Source organism: Odontesthes bonariensis, chromosome 4, assembly GCF_027942865.1.
Source record: "Odontesthes bonariensis isolate fOdoBon6 chromosome 4, fOdoBon6.hap1, whole genome shotgun sequence".
NCBI classification, from domain to species: domain Eukaryota; kingdom Metazoa; phylum Chordata; class Actinopteri; order Atheriniformes; family Atherinopsidae; genus Odontesthes; species Odontesthes bonariensis.
Window position 1 is genome coordinate 20469444 of NC_134509.1, and position 24767 is coordinate 20494210.

Below are 24767 nucleotides of genomic sequence, written 5' to 3' on the forward strand. Positions count from 1 at the left end.
CTCCACGTTATCAGTGCTGGTGTAGAGTAATTAATAAATTATAAACAGCATAGTTTGTACCTGTATAAGCTTGCCCATAGGAAACCGTTTCATGGCCGAATATCTCAAGAGAGCAGCCGGACGCCTCGCGAATATCTTCGGAACAGCTCCAAATGACCAACAACAAGCAGGGGTGAGTAGAACATCATGTTATAATGTGAAATCAAGGGCCCAATGTCAAAAAACCGGTCTTATCCTTTAATGTTGAAAATACCGCAGTTCTCCTTTAAGTATTTCGGCTGTTCATCACACTTTAAATTATATGAATGAGCATAAACTCTCACATCCAAATGGAAAAAAAATTACGTTTTTATAACTTTTCCCTTCAAAAAGAAACAATTTTTCAGTTCTTACATGGCCAGATACAATAAAGTGTAATAAATCTTTCAGGGCAACACAACCAGGACACAGCAGAAAAATACAGTCAATGTCCATCGGTTGACGTTATCCTGTTTACCAATGTGCAAGTTGCTGTAAACAAGTAGAATATTGTCCAATACCATCGTCAGGCTGAATGCTGAGACTCCTTTGGTGTGTCAGATCATATCTAAAGGGCGACTGCTCAGCTGTACAGTCACAGGATGAGGAAGTGAGTTCAGGAGGTGGTGCAGCTGAAGGTGTTGTGGAGAAAATGAGTCGAATCACGCGTTGGTCAGCCGTCCATTGGGGAGTTTATTGAACAAACTGTCACAGCAAATATGCATACAGAATGTTACAAAATGTCCGACGAGCTCATCTTGTGACACCCTTTTATACCGTTTTATCATAACAAGTGTACGTGGCCCTCTCTGGAGGCGCCTAGCTTTCGCCGTTTATCATAAACACGCTCATTCTAACTATCAACAATATTCATATGAACCAGTCAACAAGGCACAGGATGTAACTAGGCCAGAAGTCATGAGAATGTCATGACATCCTTCTCCCACAAAGGCTTTAATAAAAAATAAAAAAAACAAGTTTGAATTAGAATTTCCTTGTCACTAAAACATGTTGTTGAGCATAAAGTCAGCTGTTGATTTACAGACAGCAGTTTGCAGACACATCGTAGGTGTTTCATCTTTGACTTTAATTTTAAAATATCGAGTTTATTCTCGACACTTTAATCTTTAATCTTTATTCTTGACACTTCTAACAACTTTTTAAAAGATTATATTTTTTCCTTCATGTGGCCCTAAAACTCTAAAAAGGTCAGTTTATTGTGTTGACCACACATACAGACAACGATCGTCATACGTCCTGCTACTTCACTGAAAATGAATCTTCTTATTTGACTGTTTGTTAGCAGCTGTGAATAGCTGCGACTCACTAAAGCGGTGCACATATTCCTGTTCTGCACACCCTAAACATACAGTTTCATTGCTTGTTAGCATCTCTTGTCTTTTTGATTACAGTAATTAGTCTGGAACTATTTTTTGGAGCTTGTGCTCTGCCTCTGGGGTCAAACCAATTCAAGCTTGAGCTCACAGTTTGTGTGTCAGTTTATTTCTGTGTGTACAGCTTGGGACTTTCCTTAAAGGCTGTTTGTTTTGTATATAAGACTCCCACCACGTAAAGCCGGTTCTGATTCTGATTTGCTGGCCTGTGGCTGGATTGACTTGCCTGTAGTCCCACGGGAACCACACCGGTGTCCCAGACAAATCCTCCTGCCAACACGCCAGCCTCCAGGGAGCTAGGCAGGCTAAAGCCTCACTTCCCCTCCACAGGCAATGGAAGGAAAAAAAAATCCAAGCAAAGTAAACAGTAAGCACCTAGTATTCAACTTCCTTATCCTTGTTAATTATTCAAAATCCCGGAGGAGAGACCGGCCCACAGTTGTCTTCTGAGTCACTCTTTTTCTTTTTCTTTTTTTCCTACAAGCACTCACTCACCACAAATGCCCTCCTCCCCTCCTCCTCCTGCCTCCCCTTTCAACTTCAAACCCAGTCATTTCTTCAAGCTGAGCTTTGATTGTACCAAACACCTGTATTTTTCGTGGAGAGACTTCCTTGCGAGCCCCCGCCTCCCATCTTTGATTGTTAAACAGCAGTGGCGCCGTCATTTCTGTCTGTGCGACTGATGCCGCCCAGCTTCCCCTCCCATCTTCCACCTCTGCCTTTTAACCGGAACTTTAATTGCTCTGAGGAAATTTGGATCACTTTATTTTATCTAATTTTCCCCTCCTCTAAAAACCCCCTCTTTGAGTGTGTGTAACTTAAAATTGCTCTGCTGGATGCATCAAATGTGGCAGATAATTGCAGATTTCCTTGCAGATTTGACCTGAGCACATAACCCAAAAATGTGCACAGATCTAATGTAACTTATCTAATTTGCAGTAGCCAGATGGACAGCCAGCATTTTTTCCAGCTCAACAGTAATCCTCTCGGAAGACACACAGACATACACACACACCTTTGCAGCAGTAATACCATGCTTTATTAGACGGCCTCTTCTGCTGCCATCCTGTCTCCCCCCTCAGATTAATATCCTCTGGGCTTCTCACCAGCTGTTTCCGTCCCTTAACACCCTTCATCTTTCTCCGGCCGGCCCCGCTTCACATGGCAGGGCTTATGAACTGAGCCGCAAGCCGGCGCGGGTCTTAGAGAGGCCGTTGAGTGTGTATACACAGGTGAGCTGAGGAGTGCACACCGCTCGAAATACACCGACACACGACGCGGTTGATGGGTTAATGAAGCCACGCATCATCTTATTTTCACCCACCTGAGGGACACAACCAGACAGATGTTGTAAAACCTTGAATTAATTTGACGCAGCAACATTTTTCTACACCTCTCTGTTCTTCTACTGCATTGCATTTTGCAGAGAAATCATCCTCCCATTGATTCACACCCTTTAGAAGGTTTGTTTTGTGTTAAACGTGTCATTAAAACATCGATAAATGCATCAGTTATTTAATAAATGTTTTATCTAACTATTTGAAGCTCCAGTGTTGGTTTCAACCAACCTAATAACCCTCCACATACCTCTAAGATATAAAGTCCTGCTCTATAAACTGTCTAATTTGTCCCTTCTGGGCTACTGTAGCAACATGGTGGCATAACATGCCATGCATCATCTTATTTTCACCCACCTGAGGGAAACAACCAGACAGATTTAACATTTAAGATACTGAAGCTGAATGTGAAACAATCTAAAAGGATTCATGGCTGATATTTTCTTTTTTTTAACCACTTTTCATTGATCAGAACTGGTCAAAGTGGCTTTATACCATTTTGTTTTTAACTCATCTGTTAGCTAAGTTAAGAAGTGCTCGCTTCTACACCTGTGTGTGTGTGCGTGTGTGTGTGCGTGTGCGTGTGCGTGTGTGTGTGTGTGTATGTGTGTGTGTGTGTGTGTGTGTGTGTGTGTGTGTGTGTGTGTCTGGCCTGGGTGTGTCTGCCTTTAGTGGTTGTTTATGTGCTGTGGTGTTTTGTGTGAGGGCAGACAGGATGTGCGATGCTTGTCAGCACGCTCCGGGAGATGAAAGGCCGCAGAGGGAGTGGAAGTTGCCTGCTGCTGTTCAGGTAACAGGATGTCTTCTCAAAAATTTCTCAGCTCTTCAGTTCTGTTGCCTTCAGCATTCCCAGTGGGCCATGAGGAAAACGCCACTCACCAGCGTGCTGCTTCACAAAATAACTCAACACCTCCTCCAAATGTGGCATGAGTGTGAATCAGTGGGGTCCAGGTGTTTCAGCTGAAGCCGTTAAACTGACACTCCTTCTTTCCTGTACAAGTGTTGCAAACTCCTCTTCTGTGACTGCAACACCAAAACATGCATGAGTCAGTTTTAAGAATGGAATCTGCTGGTATGCATATTGATGAGAAGTAGTTCTTCACTCAATAACAGACTTGTTTTGACACAGGGAATGGTGTAAGAGGAACCGCGTTAGTCGCTGCAATGCAGTTAGGCTGGTTTACATAATTAGAGAAAAGACACGTCTAACTATTCTTAGCGCAGGCAACACTTAATGCCGTGCTGTTTATTCCTATTCAACCGATGGGATTGTTCAATACAAAAGGCTGCATTACCATTTCAAACGATAAGTGTGATGAAATCTCTTCACTCTGCTCAAACATTTGAAAAACAGTGCTAAAAGTAGAGTTTCTGTCCTCCTTCCAGCAACTGGTGAAGCATCAGTGCTTACATGTAGCTCTCACCCTGAGCCAGCATAAGATATAAATACGTATTTATAATAGAGTTAAACAGTTAGAGATGGCAGCAAACTTTTCCAATCGCCTAAAAAGATAGATGGAAAATGCTCAAAATTCCCCAAAAAGAGGATGTACTTTGGTTTATTGCTGAAGATGTACAGTGAGGCAACATAAAGCTCCAGTATATATATATATATGAAAAAAGGTTTTATATGAAGTTTTCAAGCATATTTGCATATTTGTCTGTCACACATTCTCACAAGTGTATATATATATGGTAAGAATATGATATTTTCCAGTTTTAAGTTTGGAGAAATAAAGCAAAGGGCTTCACACTGGACCTGTTTGGACCGAGGAAATCAGCTGGTGAATTTCAAAGTGCAGGTGAAAGGTTCCTGGATGTGTCTACAGAGTCTGAGACAGGGAGTGTCACACGATTCAATGGAACACCACCGATGGGTGGGACACCCACGCTATAAACTACTGACACACAGAGACTTTAATTACACTGATTAGCCAACATGTGATCCAGAGCGCTGGCGAAAAGCAGTCGTGTGCAGTGCTGGTGTCACTTTGTGACCAATTCATACCGCAGGATAAACATTTCTTTGGTTTTTGTTACGTTAGTTTTTTGCCCTCTTTTTGCTCAGATGTTGTAAAACCTTGACTTAATTTGACGCAGCAACATTTTTATACACCTCTCTGTTCTTCTACTGCATTGCATTTTACAGAGAAATCATCCTCCCATTGATTCACACCCTTTAGAAGGTTTGTTTTGTGTTAAACGTGTCATTAAAACATCGGTTAATGCATCAGTTATTTAATAAATGTTTTATCTAACAATTTAAAGCTCCAGTGTTGGTTTCAACCAACCTAATAACCCTCCACATACCTCTAAGATATGAAGTCCTGCTCTATAAACTGTCTAATTTGTCCCTTTTGGGCTACTGTAGCAACATGGTGGCGTAACATGTAGGAGGTTAGTTAGTGTTAATGAAAAAAACAGAGGTTCTTATTGTCATGTGACTTGTGACTGTTGTATTGTGCTAATTATACTCATTTTTAACAAAGGTTTAAGTGAATCTAGTGAGCAGAATTGAGTAGAAATAATGAAAGAAGAACAGCTCCCCGTCTTTTATTGGTTCTTAGCTCCAACTTCAGCTTAAGTGCATTCCTTGTATGTTGGGAATTTTTGTATGATCCGTCCATTCGTTATCTTCCGCTTATCTGAGGTCGGTTGCTGGAAGGAAACCCAGACTACTCCAAGCTTCCTGGACGCTCGAGCTCCTCCCCCTTCTCTACATTTCAGCTGCTTGTATCCACGACCCACAACAGTTCACTTGAATGAAGTGGAATAACTTTCACTTTCATCCATGTTGCTTCTCACTGGCTTTACATTCAGTCCAACTCTTATCTGTGTAGTTTTGCTTCACTGTCAGGTCTTGTTCAGTTGCTCTATACATCGGTCACCGTGTGAGCAAAGTGTGGCATCAACGCATCACCATAAGTCTTTATTTTGGTGCTCGATTCACACTGGACTTGTTGCAGTCTTTATGGCACCAAGACTCATTCCAGAAGAACTTAATTCATCCACAAACTGTCCAGTTTCAGCTTCTCTGCTTTATTTTTAAATGGTACTTTATGTTTTTGTAATAAAAAGCCCCCATTGTGCCCCAGAGTTCACCTAAAGTACGAACAAAAGCTTAGCTTCATATCTGTTGTGTGCCGATGAATACACCGAGCGACTGGTATTTCTAACTGTTACTGTCCCTGTAGGTGGTGATCTGCTTTAGGTTTGATTCCCATTAAATACTTTAACATCAAAGCAACAAGCCTCACAGTAGAAAATACTGTTACATGTGTGTTAAAATGCAGCGAGTAAAAAATAAAAGCGATCAACAAAAGTACTCCAGATAAGTGCCGATAATAGAATATGTGAGGGTGCCTTACAGTGTGTTGCATGCTGGGATGGAAGCGCCATCTTGTAGGAAACTGAAGATTTGCTCATCAATAAGCTAACATCGTGTTGAAATGTGATCCCTCGCCGTGTCCATCCCCCTCTTTGGCTAATTTTAAGTAAACAAATTCTAACATGTTTTAAGTGGATTCAGCTGTGTGTACTTGAAGTGGGCTGATATGTTTAGTGTTTGGATTATAAGGGTTGAAATTAGACTAAGAGATTTTTTTAGAGGCAGATCCTACAATATAAAAATATAATACTGTACAGAAATCCAACAGAGTTGGTGCAGACAAAAGAAAGCCACAGAGCAACTGAGGGTAAAATACGGCCTATTAAGAAGAAGACATGTGACGTCCACTTCACATTTACAGAACAGAAACTATGTATTTGAGCTTAGTTACCCCCCAAACTCTTTCTGGGTGGATCAATGGTTGGGGCCAGAGGGGCGCTGACCCCTGCTGAAATGTGATTGGTTCCCGAGGTGCCCCTGTGCTGATAAATGGGTTTTTATACATGAGAAACTGCTATTTCAAATCAAGCATAACGGACCGGATGGTGAATTCCGTTTGAATTTCAGAATTTTCTAGTTTCAAGTGAGAAAAATCCATTTTTACGGCCCTTAAAGTCAGATGTCCAGGAACAGACCTTTGGGGTAGCAGGAGGTAGAAGTTTGATCCCCCAACTTTACCCAGTCAACACGCAGACACTGAAGCCCTCAATGTGTTCCTGACTTTTCAGTCTCTTGAGCTGGAGAGAGAGCGGTGAGTTGAGCCAGCGGGCAAGACGAGTCACCGCCTGTATCTTGGTGTGACTGTTCATTGTGGAAGCAGCCATCATTTCCTCCAGACTGCAAAAAAAGGAGCACATGGGAGGCACCAATTTTCTTTTTTTGGCTATTCAAAGTAACATTTTGGCATATCAGATAATAGCTGCCACATTATAGCCAATTTAATTTACACTCACTTGCCAGTATCAAGTAAATTTTACTTACCATAAAACATAACAGTTTTGAAGATATTAAGTAACATTTACTTGATTGATTACATCTAAGTTTTAAGTTATATTTATTTAAACAAGTAAAGTCTACTTGTTTTTCATAGGCAGGAACATCATTTTAAGTAAATTTTATATATCTGTAGTATTTGCTGTTATGAAGTAACTTAGTAGATTTTAACGATACACTTTCAGAGTAAAGTAGTATTTCTAGGTTTATGTACATACAACTATTAAACATTTAAACTGTATGAGGAAACCTAAGTAAAACTTACTCTTCCCCCATAATTCATGTATTACGTTAATAAAATGTTTAATTTTACTTAAGAAGCTCTAGTTCTTACTGAATCTTAAAAATACAAGGTAGAAATTATGACAGTTACTGTAATAGAGTTTACTTCACCAAAAAGTCACTTTTTTCAGTGTGGTAAGCTAGCTGGTATTAGTTTTTAATTTACCAGAAATGAAAAATGACTGCCAGTGTTCATTTAGTTTTAGGCTTAGTCTTTAAATGTTGTGTAAAATACTTTGTTTCAGTGGCATTTATTTTCTCATTCTACCTCAGTTTTTAGTTGAGCTTTATTCCATAAACTAGCTGTTTAATCTGTTCTGGGGAAGTTTAAAATGCTGTTTCAGAAACGCTAATATTTGAAGATATTTAAATTTAGACTTCATTTGGTAGGTTTTATGTAAATTAAGTTATCCTAAAGAAAAGAAATGGTAAATCTATACCTAAATTAGTTTTTTTAATAGTAAACTATCTTAACTGTGATTCAGATTCAGTTGGGTTGTCAGGTTTACTTCAAGATGGTGCAACTTACCCCTGACGTGGGGTAAATTCATCAACAGAAATTACATTTTTAGATCCCTGTAAAATATGTATTTTGGTCATTTAAATTGAAAGACAAACTCAAATTTGGTTAGACGCTTTCAGTATATCTTGAGGACTACATAAGTTAAAAAATAAAGAATAAAAAAGGCTCATATTACTTTCATAACTGTAGGCAGCAAACTTAATGAAAGATGAATTATGCATTCATTGGACATGCTTGGACTCCCATGAGGCCCACGACCCCCGAGCCAACCGGTTGCATTGCCTAATCTTGTGTAAAAACTGTGGAGTGCACCTTTATAACTGCAGGGTTGAAGGTTTGTCCAGCTCAGCCTTTTAGTCACACAGACATTAACTCATGTGTGGATTTAATTACACTTGGATGCAGGCTTTAAAAAAAAAAAATATTAAAGAAAACTGAATATCTCTCCCTGGTGTGCATAAACGTGCAGGAGTTAGCAGGGATTTCCATGAACTTGATTATAAGTATCATGTCTGCTGCGGGTTTGCAGCTCTGATAAACAGACGGAGGGGAGGTAGACTCATGATGAAGAGCTGCATCATCGCTCAGGCCTGCTTTGCACAGGTGTGGACTGGGCTCTGTGAGACGGTGAGCTGTGCTTGTGGCCAGACGAGACGAGACCTTTAAGTACAGACCTTCGGATTTCTCCGTCACGTGACTCCGTATCTACAACCCTGCCTTCTCCCAGCCGGCCGCCCGCTCTCACCAGTGCAAAAAAAAAAAAGGTAAACAATTTCCGCAGCAGCATTCACTGATTAGCTGTAGTGTACATGTTATTATCCACTCAAATTCAACTTCCCACTCAGCCCCCGAGAATAGCGGCGAAACGACACGAAGCGACAGCGCGTCGCTGCTCCGGAGAGACGCGGCGGGGAGTGACAGTGGGCCTCGGCTCTGTAATAAACCCTGATCTGAAACCCAGCTCCGCCAACAGGCTGCTGCCTCTGCGGGCTGCGCACTTTTGGCGACATTATTTCCGGACCTAAAGCGATTCGTGGTGGGAAATGCGTGAAGGGAGCGATAATAGAGCAACGTGGCGGGGGGATTTATGGAGATTACTGTGAATAAAGTGCTCTGCACAAGGCTGCCGCCTTAATCCCTGTGTGAAAGGGATGGGCAGTGCACCGGCTAGATCTGACTTTCTGGAAGAAGCTGGGTGGGGAACGGAGGGATCTCTTCCTGCTCACTCCACACATGCACATTATGGTTAAAGGGAGGAGGCTCACACACATTTGTGTTGGATGTCAAACACTCTTATGATTGCTTTCAAACCAGCTTGTTTACACGAAGCAGTTGAGTTGGTGCTTATTTTGCATCCTCAGAGAAGTAAGAACTGCTATTTTCTTTTCTTATGCTATTCTCTTGTGTGTTGCAGGATGGCTCAGGCTCCCGTGTCATGTGATTGTTTTGTTTCCTTGCCCCCCGGCTCCCGTGATGACCATGTGATTTTTGGGAAGAACTCGGACCGCCCACGCGATGAGGTGCAGGAGGTGGCCTACTACCCTGCAGAATCTCACCCTCCAGGCTCCATGCTGGAGGTAAAGCCAGCCAGGACTCTCACAGACCCACAACACCACCACTGCTGTTATTCCTGACATCATGCTTGAGTTTAAAGTAACAGTGTAATAATGACTGATGTTTACTGGTCAAGTAGGAGGTTGTATCTCGAATGCCGTCCAACCACCATCTTGCAGCATATTGCATCTGTACCAGTTGGCTAAATTACCTTTCAAGGAGCTATAAGTGGCACCAAGTTAAGCTTTAGTTCTTCTTACACAGATTCCAACTAGGACATACAACACCATTATTTATTCTTGCTTTCTGCCTTCAAAAATACCAAATTCACTTCACCTATCTTAGGTCTGATCCAGATTCCTCCCTTCGCCCTACCCCTGCTGCTTTGCAAAGGTCAAAGGCCTCTGTGGCTCCCCTTACAGTGGTAGGATGTGACACTACTATCATAAAGACGGATCTCTGTGTGAGCCCTGCACATGCACAGCCATGCACATTCATTTGTTGGCCTGTTGAAGAGGCCACAAACACTGTGTCCGAGGTGAATGTGCGTAACAAAAATCAGTGTACTTCAAGAGATAGTTTTAAGGTTTCCAAACTTCTCAAGTGCTGTTTTTAGTAATTGTGGTCATGTAGCCGCTCAGCTGGCACTTTGGAGGCCATTTTGATGGCTAGATGACCAATACACTTTTATTCCTTAAAGACGAGGCGCGCTTTGTTCCTGTTAAACGAAAGAGTGGGGCCAAGAGGGAGATTGGGATTGGACACTCAACTGGAGAGATGGATTCACTTGCTGTAGCCTGTTCTTACTTGACAAGTATGATCCTCCATTTAAATAAATACCCTCAAACTCATAAAACAGCATCCACGGCCACTTAGACCTCCACTTGTTGTCACACTCTTCTATGGTGGTGATATGACGGGTCTCCTGTGTGAAAGACCTGTTCTGCAGAAAGATCTTTGCAAAGAAATGATCCAAGTAACAACTAACTTGGCTTTCAGAATAACAGCCTGAGACTGGAGTCAGAGCGGTTAAACATTTACACACAGAATGTATGTTGAAATATCCTCTCCTGTTAACGGTTAAAGAAAAGCAGCGGGAAGGGAGATCAGAGCAGCTCAGCTCAGCTTCACATCAATGAGTTTTTAGCATAACAACATGACAGCAGAGGCGGTTTCTGCCTCCTTAGATGCATTTTGACCAAATGTTGTATAGAAAAGACTGATGTCATCACACTTTGTCAGATATTGAGCCAATGTGGAAGTGCAATACAACAGATGTCTGCCTGGTGCTGGCTCTGAAATATCTGTTGCTTTAAATGCATCCATTTCTACTTTGTTAATACTTTTTTCCCAAGATTCACTATGGAGTCTTTAGCTAGACTCACTCTTCTTTTTGGAACTGATCCAATAATTGAATAGATATTAGGCCACAAATACACATATTTTTGTCCAACCAGCTCCACTCTTCATGTTCACTGTTGGCTTGAAAAAGGCCCAATCTTAAAGGGATAGTTCGCCTCTTTTGACATGAAGCTGTATGACATCCCATACTAGCAATATTATTTATGAACATTTTCTTACCCCCTGCTGCGTCCTGTGAGCCGAGTTCCAGCCTCGTTTTGGCGTTGACGAAGGTAGTCCGGCTCGTTGGCTGGGGTCACAAAAATAAAGCGTTTTGGTTCTCAAAACAATATGCGTTCTAAAGAGTAATACATTTGCATCACAAAATCGTTCATCCAGAAAAAGTCAGACCTCACAATCGCTTGGCGCTATTTTCTCTCCCTTCGTATCACTGCGTGCTGTGTAGACCGAGCAGACCGAGCACTCCCCTGCTTCCGAGCAGTAAACATCGTAACAGGCGCAGCTGTCGGCAGGTGGCAGCGCGCACTGATAATAAGTGTAAATTTGGGGGCGGTCGGTGGGGTAGTGGGTTAAGCAGCCGCCCCATGTACAGAGGTCCCGCACCGAGCGGCAATTTGCTGCATGTCTTCCCTCTCTCTCTGCCCCCTGCTTCATGTCTCTCTCCAACTGTCTTATACAATAAAGGCATAAAAAGCCCCAAAAAATACAAAAAAATACTAAAAAAAAAAAAAAAAAAGTGTCAATTTGATCATTGCTCCCTGGTCCAACCGCCCCTGTTTCTTTTATCTTTGGGGAAAGTTCTGTGGGTAAAATGCTACAAATACATTTTACTGAAATGCAGACAGTCTCTCGAACTAAATTCTTTCGGTCACTACCCACAGCTCGTGACCATAGGTGAGGATAGGAACATAGATTGACCGGTAAATCGAAGGCTTCGCCTTCTGGCTCAGCTCCTTTTTCACCACGACGGGCCGGTGCAGAGCCCGCATCACTGCAGACACAGCACCGATCCGCCTGTCAATCTCCTGCTCCATTCGTCCCTCACTTGGGGAAGGATCTCATTCCCGAGAGTTAGTAATTTAACGCTCTATAATTGTGTTGCTTTCCTGTATGTACAGTATAGTTACATAGCTTGTTACCACAAGAAAGTGTCTGTATCGTTAGCTATGCAGCTAATAGCATCAGGTATGCGTGTGTCATGTTAGCAAGCTCTTATCTCTGCCAACTGGGCTGTGGGAGGTGTTTGCATGCCCATGAGATGGTTAGCTCGCTCGTTTTAGACCAAAACCCCCTATTTCAAGCTTCCTGAAGAACAATGAATCCGCAAATTCAGTGCATTTCATCAGGATAATGATTCATACATGGTTCCAGAGTCAAAACGGTCAGTCTCTCTGTGTCGTTGCGAGTGGACACCTCATTTACTGTAACGCGAGTGTTGTGTACTTATTTTTTGTTTTGATAGCCGTCCTGCTGTTGGTGTTATGGCGCGCACGATATCTGCCTTTCCCCTGATTGAAATGACTAGCGCTATGTGCATCTTTGCAAACCAGAGCAATCAGATTAGAATGTCAAAATCCTCACTCCTGCTTTCCCCTTCACGCACCCCTTTTTTGCTGTGTCTTGTGTAGCACTTGCTTGATGTTTGACTGTGTTAGGAGAGTTGTTCACTAACTAGTTCGTCATATTGTCAAAGTAAGCTCATTTCAACAGGTTTCGCTAGTTTTAGTAGCTATCATCTTTGCCCCGCCTTTCTCCTCCTTCTCTGCATTTAAAGCTGCAGACCCTAAACGGCTCATTCTGAGGATCCTAAGGAAAGCTCATTTTTGGGACTGGCTGTAATTCTGCACCAAGGCAGAATTTGGGAGAAAAAAAAACTCAGATACAGTATTAGGGGACCACTAAAGCCTATAAAAATATATAAAAGCCTCCATTTATTTTCATGCCATGGCACCTTTAAATGTAAAAGTAGATTCAGCAGACAGCAGAAGTGGCTGAGCTTTGACAGGAAACGGCTACTAACTCATAGATAACTCGTTTATGTTCTTGATTTCTGAAAGGAAAAAATAAGAAGATTATTTCTTTCTGTCAATATGTGTGTCTGAATTTGATAAAGCTTACATCTATCTTTGAGAATGTTAAACTCTCTCTTAACACAGCAACCTTTCTGTCTGCCTCACACATCTTTAGAACGAATGCATCTTTCTGCTTACAGCACAGATGTTTTGGGTTTGTAGTGGCAAATATAAGTGCGGAAAGTTACGGCCAAGGTAATCTTACCGATTAACTGAAGTTGTATTAAGTCAGCATAAAACACTGGTGATGCCATGCTTGGCATACTTCATGCAAAGCATGTGCTTTGAAGTCATCTGTATGGTTTGAGTTCAGTGTAAACAGCCTTGTGTGTTTTTTTTTATCTGCAGTGCACGTACACCCTGATCTCTCAGGTGGAACAGACCCATGCTGTCGTCCTCAGCAAACCTGCCTGGATGTGGGGTGCTGAAATGGGAGCCAACGACCAAGGAGTGTGCATAGGGAATGAGGCAGTTTGGACCCGAGAAACTGTGGCTCCAGGAGAGGCCCTGTTGGGCATGGACTTTGTTCGGTGAGCCTTTTGATAATCCTCAAAACCTGTGTGAATACAAAACAGCTTATCTAATGAAGGAAATTTAATCTGACTGCTGACTGTGTCCTCATTAAATACAGTTTGTATTTTGTGTATCCAGTAGAAATATCAACTTAATCCTCTCAGGATCAGAGTGGGAGTAGATTGTCACATACATGTTATGACAGGAGCTGTATGTACTGTGGAAGCGTAGCTTATATCAATTCATCATTGTGTTGGGAAGAAAGCTCAACCGGTGTGAAGTGCTGCCAAGTCTTTCTCAAACCAAGCGGCACTTCCTCCCAAACACATGGCAGCACAGTGTGTGAACACAGCCAAAAAACTCAGCGTGTCTTCATGGTTTGTGAAGACCAACTGATCAAAAATCAGATCCACAGCAGGTGTTTTTGTCTTCAGGCTGGGGCTGGAGCGTGGTGACAGCGCCTGGGCAGCGCTGACAGTGATCACCGACCTCCTGGAGCAGCACGGCCAAGGAGGGCAGTGCAGGGAGGATCCCGAGCCCTTCAGCTACCACAACACCTTCCTCCTGGTGGACCGCAATGAGGCCTGGGTGCTGGAGACTGCTGGAAGGCTTTGGGTGGCGCAGAAAGTCTCAGGTATGGATGGAGGCGTACATTTCTGAGCGCTAACTGTTGAACTGGCCTTGTGTTGAAAAGCAAATGTGCACCTGCTCCTTTCAGAGGGTGTTAAGAACATCTCCAACCAGCTGACCATCAGCACTGAGATCTCAGCAGAGCACCCGGAGCTGCGGAGCGTGGCCCAGGCTCAGGGCTGGTGGGACGGCCAAGGAGACTTCAACTTCTCTCAGGTGTTCAGCCCCGAAAACCCTCCTGCCAGGATGGAGCTGGCCAAGCAGCGCTACAAGGGAGGCACAGAGCTCCTCCAACAGCACGATGGTAGATATCTGAAACGCCTTTGGACACGCTGGGACTTTTTATTCATTATTCTGTCAATTCTCAATGTCTGTTAAAGTTAATTTTTAATGTAAATGTTTTGTTTGGCTCTCTCTGTTTGCCTCGGCTCTCAGGCTCAGTGACAGCAGAGGTGATGATGTCCATCCTGAGGGATAAACCCAGTGGCATCTGCATGGATTCTGGAGGCTTCTGCACCACAGGCAGCATGGTGTCCGTCCTGCCCAGAGACGCCAGCCTGCCCTGCATCCACTTCTTCACTGCCACCCCAGACCCCTCCAGGTTTGTCGATTACAAACATAAGAATTATACAGTGAACGCAGCAATGACGTGTTTATACCAAGATATCTTCATGTACGGAATGGTAATTTCTATTGATTCAAATATATTTAATATAATTATGTCTTGGAATGAAAGGTTTCTGATTCTAATGGAGTTTGATAATGCTCTGCTAAGGAAGTTGCCCTAAAAAGCAGATGTAAATTCATCATGAGTAACTGATCTGATTAAGAAGGCTTCTTGTATCTACAGTATCTGTGTAAAAACAATTTATTTAAAAAGTAATAACACATCAGTTTACTGCTAGATGTTGAGGATGTTGGGAAAAATTACCAACGTGTAAAATAAACCAATAACTGGATTTAAAGACATTCCAGGAATACTGGATATTGGTGCAGAAATGTTCACTTTGCTGTGCTGTAACCTGCTGGAAGTGATGCATTTTCTCAGCTGTTTTCACACATGACCTCAAGGGAATTCCTTGAGAATGTGTGGAGAAAAACTCCAGACTTTCCTTACAGTTGCTGCTCTTAAGATGCTGAAATACTTCAGAATGACAGCTGTGTGGAGCCCAGAGGAGGCGGCGTGTGATGCAAAATATATGCTGTAGCAATGACAGAGTTTGGTTACAGCGCCATGAGAATGGTCTGCTATCCCTTCCGATGAAAGATCCTGCGGACGATTACCTGCTGTGTTCTCACGTGGTCTCACTCAGTCATTTTCTGAGGTTATTACTTGGAAACTAACTTTGGTAAACTGCAAATAGTACAGGACAAATACTGTGGACATTTGCCTTCTCACATGCAGCCACCCTTGAAAATGTTGAGAAGTTTTCTGGAGCGCATGTGTTAAAACAACTCTAATGGCAGCCGTGACCATCAGTGGGTCTACATGATGAGATTAAAGGACAAGACCGTTTTTTTGACATTGGGCCCTTGATTTCACATTATAACATGATGTTCTACTCACCCCTGCTTGTTGTTGGTCATTTGGAGCTGTTCCGAAGATATTCGAGAGGCGTCTGGCTGCTCTCTTGAGATATTCGGCCATGAAACGGTTTCCTATGGGCAAAGTTATACAGGCACAAACTATGCTTTTTATAATTTATTAATTACTGTACACTAGCACTGATAACGTGGAGGTGCGTCGCTTACTTAAAAAAATCCGGGTTACTGTAATTTTGAATTTTAGCCGAATGAATAAATAGGCAGCAGGTCTGTGGGCTGTCTGTGGTAGTAGCACGACGATGACGTCAGTAACACCCACTTTACGACAAAAATTCAAAATTACAGTAACCCGGATTTTTTTAAGTAAGCGACGCACCTCCACGTTATCAGTGCTAGTGTACAGTAATTAATAAATTATAAACAGCATAGTTTGTGCCTATATAACGTTGCCCATAGGAAACCGTTTCATGGCCGAATATCTCAAGAGAGCAGCGAGACGCCTCTCGAATATCTTCGGAACAGCTCCAAATTACCAACAACAAGCAGGGGTGAGTAGAACATCATGTTATAATGTGAAATCAAGGGCCCAATGTCAAAAAAACGGTCTTGTCCTTTAATTCGATTATAGCTATAGTTGGGTTATGCTCCTTATTTGAACAAGGGTAATTATCCTTGGATACATGGCGGTGAATTAATCGAATCATGGGCTCAAAGCATGTCATACCCCGGTATGATAGGTGGCGCTGTACCCATTTCAACTATTGCTAATAGAGCCACTTCCTGTTGACCTCTTCACCACCAACATCAACAACAAACTCAGGCATTGGAGAAAGATGGAGAACGAAGAGCAAGATGAAGCTACGTCCCTCTACATTTAGTCTGTGATGAGCTGCTTGTTGCACAAACGTGATGCACAACGGAGCATTCTCCATCACGTTGTTTGTTTCTTTCTGACGACAACAACAGTAATATCGTCTCCTTTGACTTCCGGGTCACGACCCCGGGAAAAAATCTCGAACATGCGCAGAACTCAAAGTCCAATTCACCACGTGCTTCAGCGTCTACAAACAGGTTTAATGTGACTTTCAATCGAGTTATCTCGGGGTCTTAATCCGATCGTGAGTAATCCGATCTGGTCCAATTTTTAGTCAAACTAAGGTGTATACATGAACTTAATAACTCAGTCTTATTGTAATTTAGCCCTTAATCCGATTCTTTCAGTGCCATGTAACCCCACTGAGTGAGACTTCCTGTCTTTGCTTCTCTTATATTCTGCTTCTGGTTTGGGTTGATGGGGTTTTCTGAGTCCACATTTCTCTCTTTCTTGTTTCTCTCCCTCTCGACCCACCCCACCCACGCCCTGGTAGGTCTATATTCAAGCCTTTTATCTTCTCGGACTGTCCCACCCCAGTGCTGAGGGTGGTTTCCCCACAATTCGGCGCAGACGATCCTGTCAGGAAGCAGCCGCGCTTCCAGAGCCGGGTGGACCGCAGACACGACCTGTACAAGGCCCACCAGGTGGCCCTCATCACCATGGAGACCAAGCCGGTGGGCACTGATGGATGACCTAGGTCAATGATAGTCCTGCACAGATCCTGGCTGTGCTGGAATTACACATTCGTTCCTAGTGTTGACCCGGTTGAGTTGTTGCTGATAAATTACAGGCGAGTTGCCTGCACAAAGACTTCCAGTCCAGAGCAGGTCACTGTCAGTGCAGACATGACACATGTCATTAATGTAGACTAAACATAAACACTACAAGTGCACATTGAGAGCCAAAGAGTAGGGTTACTGCAACACAAGTTGAGATGTTCTATTTAGGCGTTTTAACTGATGTCCTGTCTGAGATTACAGTGTTCGTGTAATTACAAGATGACCCACAGGTCACAGACGGGCAAGATATTAGCCACCATAACAAGGCTACAGCTTCAAAAACCTCTGAATGGTCAAACCTTAGCAGGGCTCATTGTGTTTCCATGTTCATTTGTAGTACAAAGAAGGTTGTTTTTTCCTTTTTAGGACCAGTGTACACACTGTCACAGGACCCAGCAGGACCCAGCAGTCCCACACTTAACCCAAAACTAGAGTTTCCACTAAAAAAAGCTCTGGAGCTGGGGTTGTTTGTCCCTGCAGGGCTACTATATTAACATGGTCGGGGGGTCGAATCTACAGGATCATTGATTATAACATGTTCATCATACGTCTGTGTGTGAATTATGAATTACATCTAAAGACTGTAGTAGATTTCATACTTTGGAACTTTAGGTTAAACTTTAGTTTTCTAATTTATTTTCTAAATTATTGCTGCTAATGGTGAGACACCAGGAGACGGATCTCCCAGAGCTTTCAATCATATCACAGTGTTCATCGGGGGGGAAGCACAGACGTGGATCAGTTTGCAGGGAGCTTTAGTTGGCAATAGTAGAAGTTAGAAATATCCAACCAACCATCGTTTATATCCGCTTCCTCCTGTTCAGGGTTGGGCCGACACAGAGGGAAATGACACGAGAAATGATGTCCGCTCACTTTGATTGATTTAAAACACGTGCATGTGTTTTGACTTTTGGAGAAATCTGTGGAAAACACACAGAGGCTCAGGGAGAACATGCAAACTCCACACAGAGCCTGAAGCCTGGATCCAAACCAAGAGCAGCACTGACCACAGCACCAAGTAGGAAATATAACGTGGATGATGGAAATGCGTGTTACCTGAAATACTGTGCGGGGAAAATGGATTTATTTAAAAAAAAACTGAGATAAGTTTGATTAAATCAAAGCCAGTGTTGCATTCATCATTTATCATTTGCAGCATGAAGCCTGATGTGTATCATGTCAGGACAGCCGCCTCAACAGTGTAAGTAACAAATAAATCAAATGTTTGCTGTTCAAAAATAGTGATTAAATCTTTATGAATTGAAAAATAGTAATAAAGTATCAACAAATCTCATTACATACATTTAGCGGACGCTTTTTTGATAACTTTTATAAGTGAGGAGCGCATTGGAGGGGACGATTTGGGGTCCAGTATGTCACCCGACTGGGAATGTTGACCTGATTGTAGGACGACCGCCTCCTGAAATACTCAAGACCCCATCAGATGAACTTCTTTGACATTTTATTTGATTTAAAACTGGGCTGTAAATGTGTCATTTACTGCAGCCAACTAGCATTTCTTGTTTGGAACGGGCAGTTTTTGTGACTCAAAAAAGGATTTAAAGTTTCAACTGTTACTGTCCGCAGAGCACCGAGTGGCACCGGCTCATCACCGCTGTCAGGCGACCCTGTTTAACAGGCTTCGTCACATTGTGTACAAATTGTTGGAATTAATAGTTACACTGAAACGAACTGTCTGCACAGTTGTTGATCTTTTTATTGTGTTAAATTTTCCAGTTTTTTTTTTATCTACTTCCATCCAGAGTGCACTTTCCTAAAATAAATGGTGAATTTTAAGTTGCTAAATGACAAATGACGAATGCAACGCTGAGAAAATTATGAAACGTGCTTCTGTTTTCATTATATCATCCATCCATCCATCCATCCATCCATTATTTTCTGCTTATCAGGGTTCAGGTCGCAGGGTAACAGGTCCAGGAAGAAAACCCAGACATCCCTCTTCCTAATTGGGGGATCCCAAGGCATTCCTGGACCAAAAGGGATTTATTTTTCCTCCAGTGAGATCTGGCTGTGCCCTAACCTGTGCTCCTGGAAAACCTCCACCAACCAGGAGGCATCTTAACCAGATGTCCGAACCACCTCAGGTCACTCCTTTCGATGCAGAGAAGCAGCGGCTCTTCTCCGAGCTCCTCCCCTTATCTCTGAGGCTGAGCCCAACCACCCTCCAAAGAAAACTCATTTCAGCCGCTTGTATCCGCAAACTAATCCTGTTGGTCACAACCCAGCTCTGTGACCATAGGTGAGGGCTAGTGACCATAGGGTTAGGGTTAGTGACCATAGGTGAGGGTTAGGGTTAGGGTTAGTGACCATAGGTGAGGGTTAGGGTTAGTGACCATAGGTTAGGGTTAGGGTTAGTGACCATAGGTGAGGGTTAGGGTTAGTGACCATAGGTGAGGGTTAGGGTTAGTGACCATAGGTGAGGGTTAGGGTTAGTGACCATAGGTTAGGGTTAGGGTTAGTGACCATAGGTGAGGGTTAGGGTTAGTGAGCATAGGGTGAGGGTTAGTGGCCATAGGTGAGGGTTAGGGTTAGTGACCATAGGGTTAGGGTTAGGGACCATAGGTGAGGGTTAGTGACCATAGGTGAGGGTTAGGGTTAGTGAACATAGGTGAGGGTTAGGGTTAGTGACCATAGGGTTAGGGTTAGTGACCATAGGTTAGGATTAGGGTTAGTGACCATAGGTGAGGGTTAGGGTTAGTGACCATAGGTGAGGGTTAGGGTTAGTGACCATAGGTGAGGGTTAGGGTTAGTGACCATAGGGTTAGGGTTAGGGACCATAGGTGAGGGTTAGGGTTAGTGACCATAGGTTAGGGTTAGTGACCATAGGGTTAGGGTTAGTGACCATAGGTGAGGGTTAGGGTTAGTGACCATAGGGTTAGGGTTAGGGACCATAGGTTAGGGTTAGGGTTAGGGACCATAGGTGAGGGTTAGTGGCCATAGGTGAGGGTTAGTGGCCATAGGTTAGGGTTAGTGACCATAGGTTAGGGTTAGTGGCCATAGGGTGAGGGTTAGGGACCATAGGTGAGGGTTAGTGGCCATAGGTGAGGGTTAGGGGCCATAGGTGAGGGTTAGTGGCCATAGGTGAGGGTTAGTGACCATAGGGTGAGGGTTAGGGACCATAGGTGAGGGTTAGTGGCCATAGGTGAGGGTTAGGGTTAGGGACCATAGGTGAGGGTTAGTGGCCATAGGTGAGGGTTAGGGTTAGTGACCATAGGTTAGGCTTAGTGACCATAGGGTTAGGGACCATAGGTGAGGGTTAGTGACCATAGGTTAGGGTTAGTGACCATAGGGTAAGGGTTAGTGACCATAGGTTAGGGTTAGTGACCATAGGGTTAGGGTTAGTGACCATAGGTTAGGGTTAGTGACCATAGGGTTAGGGTTAGGGACCATAGGTGAGGGTTAGTGACCATAGGGTTAGGGTTAGGGACCATAGGTGAGGGTTAGTGGCCATAGGTGAGGGTTAGGGTTAGTGACCATAGGGTGAGGGTTAGGGTTAGCGACCATAGGTGAGGATGAGGGTCAATAAACTTTTCAGTATATTGATCAGATTACTTGAGTCCTTATTTTATGTTTTCCACTAACTAACACCAAGAAAACACCAACAGAACAAAGTTTTTGTCATTTTCTGGGAAGATGCAGACACAAATATTCAAACAACAGATTTCATTTCAGGGGTTAGTGGCCATAGGTTAGGGTTAGTGACCATAGGTTAGGGTTAGTGGCCATAGGGTGAGGGTTAGGGACCATAGGTGAGGGTTAGTGGCCATAGGTGAGGGTTAGTGGCCATAGGTGAGGGTTAGTGACCATAGGGTGAGGGTTAGGGACCATAGGTGAGGGTTAGTGGCCATAGGTGAGGGTTAGGGTTAGGGACCATAGGTGAGGGTTAGTGGCCATAGGTGAGGGTTAGGGTTAGTGACCATAGGTTAGGGTTAGTGACCATAGGGTTAGGGACCATAGGTGAGGGTTAGTGACCATAGGTTAGGGTTAGTGACCATAGGGTAAGGGTTAGTGACCATAGGGTTAGGGTTAGGGACCATAGGTGAGGGTTAGGGTTAGTGACCATAGGTGAGGGTTAGGGTTAGTGACCATAGGTTAGGGTTAGTGACCATAGGGTTAGGGTTAGGGACCATAGGTGAGGGTTAGGGTTAGTGACCATAGGGTTAGGGTTAGGGACCATAGGTGAGGGTTAGTGGCCATAGGTGAGGGTTAGTGGCCATAGGTTAGGGTTAGTGACCATAGGTTAGGGTTAGTGGCCATAGGGTGAGGGTTAGGGACCATAGGTGAGGGTTAGTGGCCATAGGTGAGGGTTAGGGGCCATAGGTGAGGGTTAGGGGCCATAGGTGAGGGTTAGTGGCCATAGGTGAGGGTTAGTGACCATAGGGTGAGGGTTAGGGACTATATGTGAGGGTTAGTGGCCATAGGTGAGGGTTAGGGTTAGGGACCATAGGTGAGGGTTAGTGGCCATAGGTGAGGGTTAGGGTTAGTGACCATAGGTTAGGGTTAGTGACCATAGGTTAGGGTTAGTGACCATAGGGATAGGGTTAGGGACCATAGGTGAGGGTTAGTGGCCATAGGTGAGGGTTAGTGGCCATAGGTGAGGGTTAGGGTTAGTGACCATAGGTTAGGGTCAGTGACCATAGGGTGAGGTTTAGGGTTAGCGACCATAGGTGAGGATGAGGGTCAATAAACTTTTCAGTATATTGATCAGATTACTTGAGTCCTTATTTTATGTTTTCCACTAACTAACACCAAGAAAACACCAACAGAACAAAGTTTTTGTCATTTTCTGGGAAGATGCAGACACAAATATTCAAACAACAGATTTCATTTCAGGGGGACTATTTGATTCAATTTGGTGCACGTATCTCATCAGTTTCCATTAAAACTATGGTGCACCGTTCTCATGTAACTTTGTGCTATTGAGCGGTGGTTTGGAGAGCAGCTAAATTTGGCACAAAGAGTTTGTAGGTTTGGCTTTAGAGGAAACAGACGTGTTTGTAAGAGCAGGTGTGTAATTGCTGGTATTAAGACTGCGTCTCCCACCTTGGATGTCTGGCTGAATGAGACTCAGGACTGTAGTCTGAAGACCAGCAGTAGGGCTCAGAGAAATAAAATACAGGCATCCAAAATGATTGTAAACCTCTGAATTTCTCTATCATAGATTTTAATGTGTACTGACACGCTAAAGGCATGCAGTCCTTGAGTTTTGTCTAATAATGTATCAGACTGACACCTCTCTTCTCCACCTCCCTCTGAGGTCTTAGTTTATGTCCTAATGCAGGTGCTTTAGAATATCTTAAGGCTCATATATCAATGGTGCTTAAATAGAACTGGAAAGGTTACTACCTGCCCCTTTTCTGACTTCTTTGTGTTGTGTGTCTGTCTCAGGATGAAGGTTTAGCCGTTTATGACATCCTGAGAGACCTGGAGTCGCAGTGTCTGAGCGAGATTTCAGCCATGCTCAGTGGAGAGATACCTGGAGACGAACTGGGGGACTTGTTCTTTGATTGTGTGGACACAGAGATTAAGTTCTACCAGTGAGAAGGTGGGCATGAACGAGCCAAAAAGTTCTTTTGTAGATGAAAAAGTTTGGATTTTAAGAAAGTCAGTGGACATGCACTGCTTTAATAAAACACACCTAATAGTTCTACTGGTTAACAGATTTACAGCTGTAAAAAATAAAGTTTTTTATTTTAATTAGTAGGATTTATGTATTTAATCATAATGGTCATAATTTAAAAAACATCTGTTTCTTACCAGTTCCTAAAATTAGGTAAATCCAACCTCAGGTGAACAACAACACACAACATTTTACACTGTGTCGTTACAAAATGAACAAAAACTGAGACAAAACACAGAAGTTGTGTGTGGAAAACTAAGTGAACCCCATGATTCAACAGCTTGTAGAAGCACCTTTAGCAGCAATAAGTTGAAGTAATGGTTTTCTGTGTGATGTTGTCAGTTATCAGACCGAGTTTCAGCCCAGCTTTGGCTGTCGGACAGATGGCCTCACATCTGACTCCAGAACACTTTGGTATCCAGAGGAGTTCATGGTGGACTCAATGACTGCAAGGTGCCCAGGTCCTGTGGCTGCAGAACAAGCCCAGATCATCAGCCCTCCACCACCGTGCTTGACAGCTGGTATGAGGTGTTATTGCTGATATGCTGTGTTTGGTTTCCTCCAAACGTGCTGCTGTGCATTTTGAGCAAACATCTCCACTTTGGTCTGGTCTGTCCAAAGGACATTGTTCCAGAAGTCTTGTGGTTTGTTCAGATGCAGCTTTGCAAACCTAAGCTGTGCTGCCATGTTCTTTTTAGAGAGAAGAGGCTTTCTCCTGCAGCCCTTCCAAACAAGCCATACTTGTTCAGTCTTTTTCTAACTGTGCTGTCATGAACTTTAACTTTAACATGCTAACTGAGGCCTGTAGAGTCTGAGATGTAGCTCTTGGGTTTTTGACCTTGGGGTGACCTTGCTGGGACGTCCACTCCTGGGAAGATTGACAGCTGTCCTGAATGTTTTCCACTTGTGAATAATCTTTCTCTCTGTAGAATGATGGACTCCAGATAGTTTGGAAATGGCCTTATAACCCTTCCCAGGTTGATGGGCAGCAACAACTGCTTCTCTAAGATCATTGCTGATGTCTTTCCTCCTTGGCATCGTGTTAACACACACCTGAATGCTGCAGAACTTCTGCTTTTATAGAGGTGCTCACACTGACTGATGATCAATTAATCAGTGCATTGATCAGCAACGTCTGGCTGCTACTTACCCTCTTAATTCCTGTGGAAGGAGGAAGGGTTCACTTAGTTTTTCACACACTGATTATGTGCTTTGTCTCAGTTTTTGTTCCATAAATAATGAGCCAGTGTAACATGTCATGCGTTGTTGTTCATTTGAGGTTAGATTTATTTAATTTTAAGATCTTGTCCTAATACTTGAAAGTGATTATTTGTGTGTGACTGAAGTTTTAATAGGAGGTTCTAACAGAGGAGCCTTTATCTGTCCTGTGTTACAGCGCCCTCAGGTGGACACCACTAACCTTCATGGCGTGGCAGGAGAAGGCCCTGGGACTGTTTAAAAACTCCTGTGTTTCTCGTCTGATCTGCCTCTGCCTCACTTTGGCAACACACATCTCTGACCCCATTCCATCATTAACACAGACTAAATGTCTCAATTGCACTTGTGATTGGAGCATATTTATCATCCGTATCACCCAGGGAGCAATGACTGCACCTCATTAGTGAGCATACTGATGTAGACTACACAGGCGCCTATGTAGAGCTGTGTGATGTTGCACAGAAACTGTGAGTTTTTAACTATCTGTTTGTTTGTTGCTGAAGAAAGGGTGCTCGTTTGTGTGATGGCCTCCAGTAGGGAAAGATGTAATAAAGATTGTGCATAGCCTGTCCTGAGTGTGTCGCAAGCTTTTTGTATCACAGTGACGTTGGGGCTGCAGGTCAAAAAATGCAAATAAATGTTAG

The 24767-nt window shown here is 43.3% G+C and overlaps 1 protein-coding gene across 4 annotated transcripts; it reads left to right on the plus strand.

The window, feature by feature from the left end:
• Nucleotides 1–8477: 8477 nt before the first annotated feature.
• scrn2 (secernin 2) lies at nt 8478–24694 on the plus strand. 4 transcript variants are annotated; one of them, XM_075463413.1, is made up of 9 exons: nt 8478–8699; nt 9350–9512; nt 13272–13453; nt 13871–14070; nt 14155–14370; nt 14502–14667; nt 16979–17159; nt 22674–22830; nt 24302–24694. In XM_075463413.1, the coding sequence occupies exons 2-8, from the start codon at nt 9351–9353 to the stop codon at nt 22824–22826; spliced, it is 1260 nt and encodes a 419-aa protein (XP_075319528.1). In that variant the 5' UTR covers nt 8478–8699; nt 9350; the 3' UTR covers nt 22827–22830; nt 24302–24694. The 4 variants fall into 4 exon arrangements, with proteins under 4 accessions (XP_075319528.1, XP_075319527.1, XP_075319531.1 ...); XM_075463412.1 differs by lacking the exon at nt 8478–8699 and adding an exon at nt 8725–9130; XM_075463415.1 differs by lacking the exon at nt 8478–8699 and adding an exon at nt 9150–9266.
• Nucleotides 24695–24767: the final 73 nt, after the last annotated feature.

What these genes read in the sequence shown, in the direction of transcription:
- scrn2 (XM_075463412.1), top strand. Translation starts at nt 9,087, where the DNA reads ATGGGCAGTGCACCGGCTAGATCTGACTTTCTGGAAGAAGCTGG. An exon ending in GACTTTCTGGAAGAAGCTGG is followed by an intron (nt 9,131 to 9,349) that starts GTGGGGAACGGA and finishes TGTGTGTTGCAG; the next exon opens with GATGGCTCAGGCTCCCGTGT. An exon ending in CTCCAGGCTCCATGCTGGAG is followed by an intron (nt 9,513 to 13,271) that starts GTAAAGCCAGCC and finishes TTTTATCTGCAG; the next exon opens with TGCACGTACACCCTGATCTC.